This window comes from Myotis davidii, unplaced genomic scaffold, assembly GCF_000327345.1.
Source record: "Myotis davidii unplaced genomic scaffold, ASM32734v1 scaffold75, whole genome shotgun sequence".
In the NCBI taxonomy this organism is placed as follows: Eukaryota; Metazoa; Chordata; class Mammalia; order Chiroptera; family Vespertilionidae; genus Myotis; species Myotis davidii.
The window spans coordinates 1853376-1856445 of NW_006286977.1; the positions used below are offsets into that span (position 1 = coordinate 1853376).

Below are 3070 nucleotides of genomic sequence, written 5' to 3' on the forward strand. Positions count from 1 at the left end.
AAGTCGGAGTTCCAGGCGCCGGAGGAAGGCACCCGGTGCAGGGCGCTCTCGCTCACCAGCCCGCACATGTTCGCGTCGCCGAGCAAAAGAAGGCGGGGAGGCGGCGGGCGCGGGTAAAGCGCGCAGCGCGGGAAGTGCGCATCTCCCCGCCCCAGGGAATAATCTTTCCACGCCCTCAGGACAAAGCCCTCCGGGGATGACACTCCACCCAGCGCCGCGGAATAGCTCCAGGAGGAACGCGAGGAGGAAAGCGCCGCAGCAGGAGCAGCCCTCCCTGCTAGCGTGTCCCGACCAAGTGCGGAGAGGAAGTGAGGCGCCAAACCTGCCTGGCCACGGTCCGTGTCCCCACAAACCAAGGCACAGAGCGAAAATCAAGAACCCCGAAATTGGGCAACTTTGCGAGCTCACGTCCCCTTGCCCCACGGCTGTCCGACTTAATTCCTAAAGGATGTGTCTCCTACTGCTACGGGGGTCACGGGGTAGTGGGGGACCAGGAGAAACATGGCACTGTCGCCCCCTAGTGGCAGAGTCCGGGGGTGCTGGACAGGGGCAGCCCCTCCAGGTGCGGAGGCCGCGGTGGGCTCCCGCGGGCCCCCAGCGCCGCTCCGCTCTCCCAGCGCCCGGGCTCAGGCCTCCCGCCACCTGCGTCGTCTTCCTCTTCCCGCTCGCCACCTCCCTCCCTCCCACTCTCCGAAACTCTAGCTCAACCTGTCCGACAGGCTGGAGCACTCCGAGCGCTTACGGCCCCATCTGGCCTCGGCACCACCCCCCTCACCACTCCCCAGCCCCCACTTCTCTTGAACACCAAACTTATGTTTTCTTCTTTCCCCGGGAAGGTAGCGGGGAAGCTGAAAGCCAGCCTGGGAGGAGACTCCGCAAAGGGCAGGTCAGACACCCCTTTGGACGGAGATTTCGTGCGTAAAAGCCGCGTCTGAGGCAGGATTGCGGACCAGCGCTCTGCCGAGAAAACGGGAAGAAGGCTGTTTTGCTTCGCTTGAAACCGACCGGTAAGCTTTGTGGGTGGGATTTGCCGTTCTCTCTCCAGGCCCCGCTCCGGAGGCTAGATCTTTAGGAAAAGGCCCGATTCAGGAGGGGTCCCCGGAGAAACCGACTAGGGGGTGTCCGGAAAAGTGGACCCGTCCATCGCGGGGCAGCGGCGGGTGCCTGCTTGCTGCTTCTGCACCCTTGCCCCCAACCTCGGTCCAGCGGCCCCCGCCTCCCAGACTGTCCTGGGGCGGGGCCGGGCTGCACCGTGCCCAGCTCACCTCGCAGTCCTCTTCATACTTGACATTATCGGTTATTTTCCACAACATGGCGTCTTGCGTCCCCCAAAACAGCCGCCAATTAAATCCAGGTTCCCCCCACCCCCCCAGCGGTAAATCCAAAATTGGGGTCACGGTGGCCAAGCGTTGAATCAAGCTGTTTTTATTAGGACAGGAAGGTTCTATTGCCCCAAAACTCTTTACCCAATTGCCCAGTCCTTACTTTACAGAGTTCAGAGAGCAGGCCCAGGGGGCAGAGATTGTCTTGAACTCACACAGCTGGTTATTGTCACAGACTAGATTAAACCCAGGTGCGGGAACTGGAAGACGAGCGCGGGCGCTTCTCGGGACGTCTCTGACCTGCGGAGCCTGGGTCCCCCGTCGCGCCTTCCATCCCACCGTGCACACGCCAGAGATTGGCGGAGCTGGGGACCCGAATCCGAACACCCTCTCTTTCGCCCTAGAGCACCTTCCCCCATCGTCCAAAAGATGTCACGCTGGGTTAAAGACCCCACGTTCCGGGCGTCTCAACAGCCGGGGTCCCCTTATCTCTCAAAACGTTGCACCCCACTCGCTCCACGTAGAGTTCAAGTGTAGGCTGGGATCGTACAGTGGAACCCCAGCCGCTCTGAGCGGTTTTCCCCCGCCCGGCTCCGAGAGCACAGCACCGTCCTGAGATGGGGGAGGAAGGCCTTCAGGGGACGCTGCCCCAAGCGCCTCGGGGATCCACCCGCCCCAAGTCTCGGACAACAGTCTCGCCGCCATCGCCCAAAGCTGCATCTCTGCGGCCGGCTGTGCGGGGAGTGGGGGCACCGTGCGCCCTCGCCCAGCCTCGCCCTGCCCGCCCCTGGAGAGGGGAGCACCTCAGTTCCGCAGATTTGGGCAGAAAACGAAACTCCCACAACAACGCGGCTTCTCCCCCAATATGTATTTGCCACCCAAACTTGAAAGCAACCGGCAGTATTTTTAAAATTTTAAAGAAACGAAATCCATTGACACAATTATTATAATTGGCCTTTTCCACTGCGGGAGGTAAGTTCTCAAGGGCGAACTGTGTTAGGACGTCCCCGCTGGGTCCGGGAGCTAACTATTCTGAGGGAATCAGAGAAGACTATTAGGATTCGATTCGGAATCCGATTTCCCAATAATCCTATAAATCCATCCTGCGGGCCTGGAGTGGACGCTACTCCCTGTCCACAGAGGATTGCATCCGCAGCCCTTCTACTCCTCGAGTTTGTTTGAGCTTCTGCAGTTATTTAAACCCAGATGGGCCTGAAATTAAGAACTAAAATAAAAATAGGCGTCCTCCAAGCGAAGCTTCCCCCTCGCCTTAAAGTAGGCATGTTTTCGGGGCTTTGCACTAAATACACATGAAAGTGCGCAGACGACCCCTGGCACTTGCTCCCAAAACACCGGGACCTGGGAGGGGGTAAAAGCAGCGCTGTGGGTATTCAGGGGTGGGGGCAGGAATCGCACCCTGGCGCGGCAGGCACGGTGGCCCCCCGGGGTGTGGAAGGTTGGGGTCCCAGGCAGTCCCAACAGGGAGGGAACCCTCCGACTTCCAGCTCATTGGCGCCAAGGCTCTGCGTTCTGGGCCTTCTGGCCCCGGGCTTAACTCTGAGTCCCGGCTGGGGTCAGCCTGCGCCGGCAGCTTTATTCCCGGGCAGGATGGGGCCGGGGCTGGGCAGACAAATGCCACCCCCACCCCAGACCCGGGCTGTCTTTCCTTCGCGCCGAAGCGCTAGCCAAAGCCTCCCGGAGGAACGGAGATTCCTCCGAACCCGTGGCCGTCCCCGGCAGAGGCAAAG

At 60.8% G+C, this 3070-nt stretch overlaps 1 protein-coding gene across 1 annotated transcript in view; it reads right to left on the reverse strand.

The window, feature by feature from the left end:
- TFAP2C (transcription factor AP-2 gamma (activating enhancer binding protein 2 gamma)) overlaps positions 1–1404 on the reverse strand; it is an 11838-nt gene extending 10434 nt beyond the window's left edge. The window contains exon 1 of the mRNA XM_015560741.1: positions 1266–1404. Within this exon, the coding sequence (XP_015416227.1) occupies positions 1266–1313 (48 nt within the window). The 5' untranslated portion in view covers positions 1314–1404. The remainder of the gene's footprint in view (positions 1–1265) is intronic.
- Positions 1405–3070: the final 1666 nt, after the last annotated feature.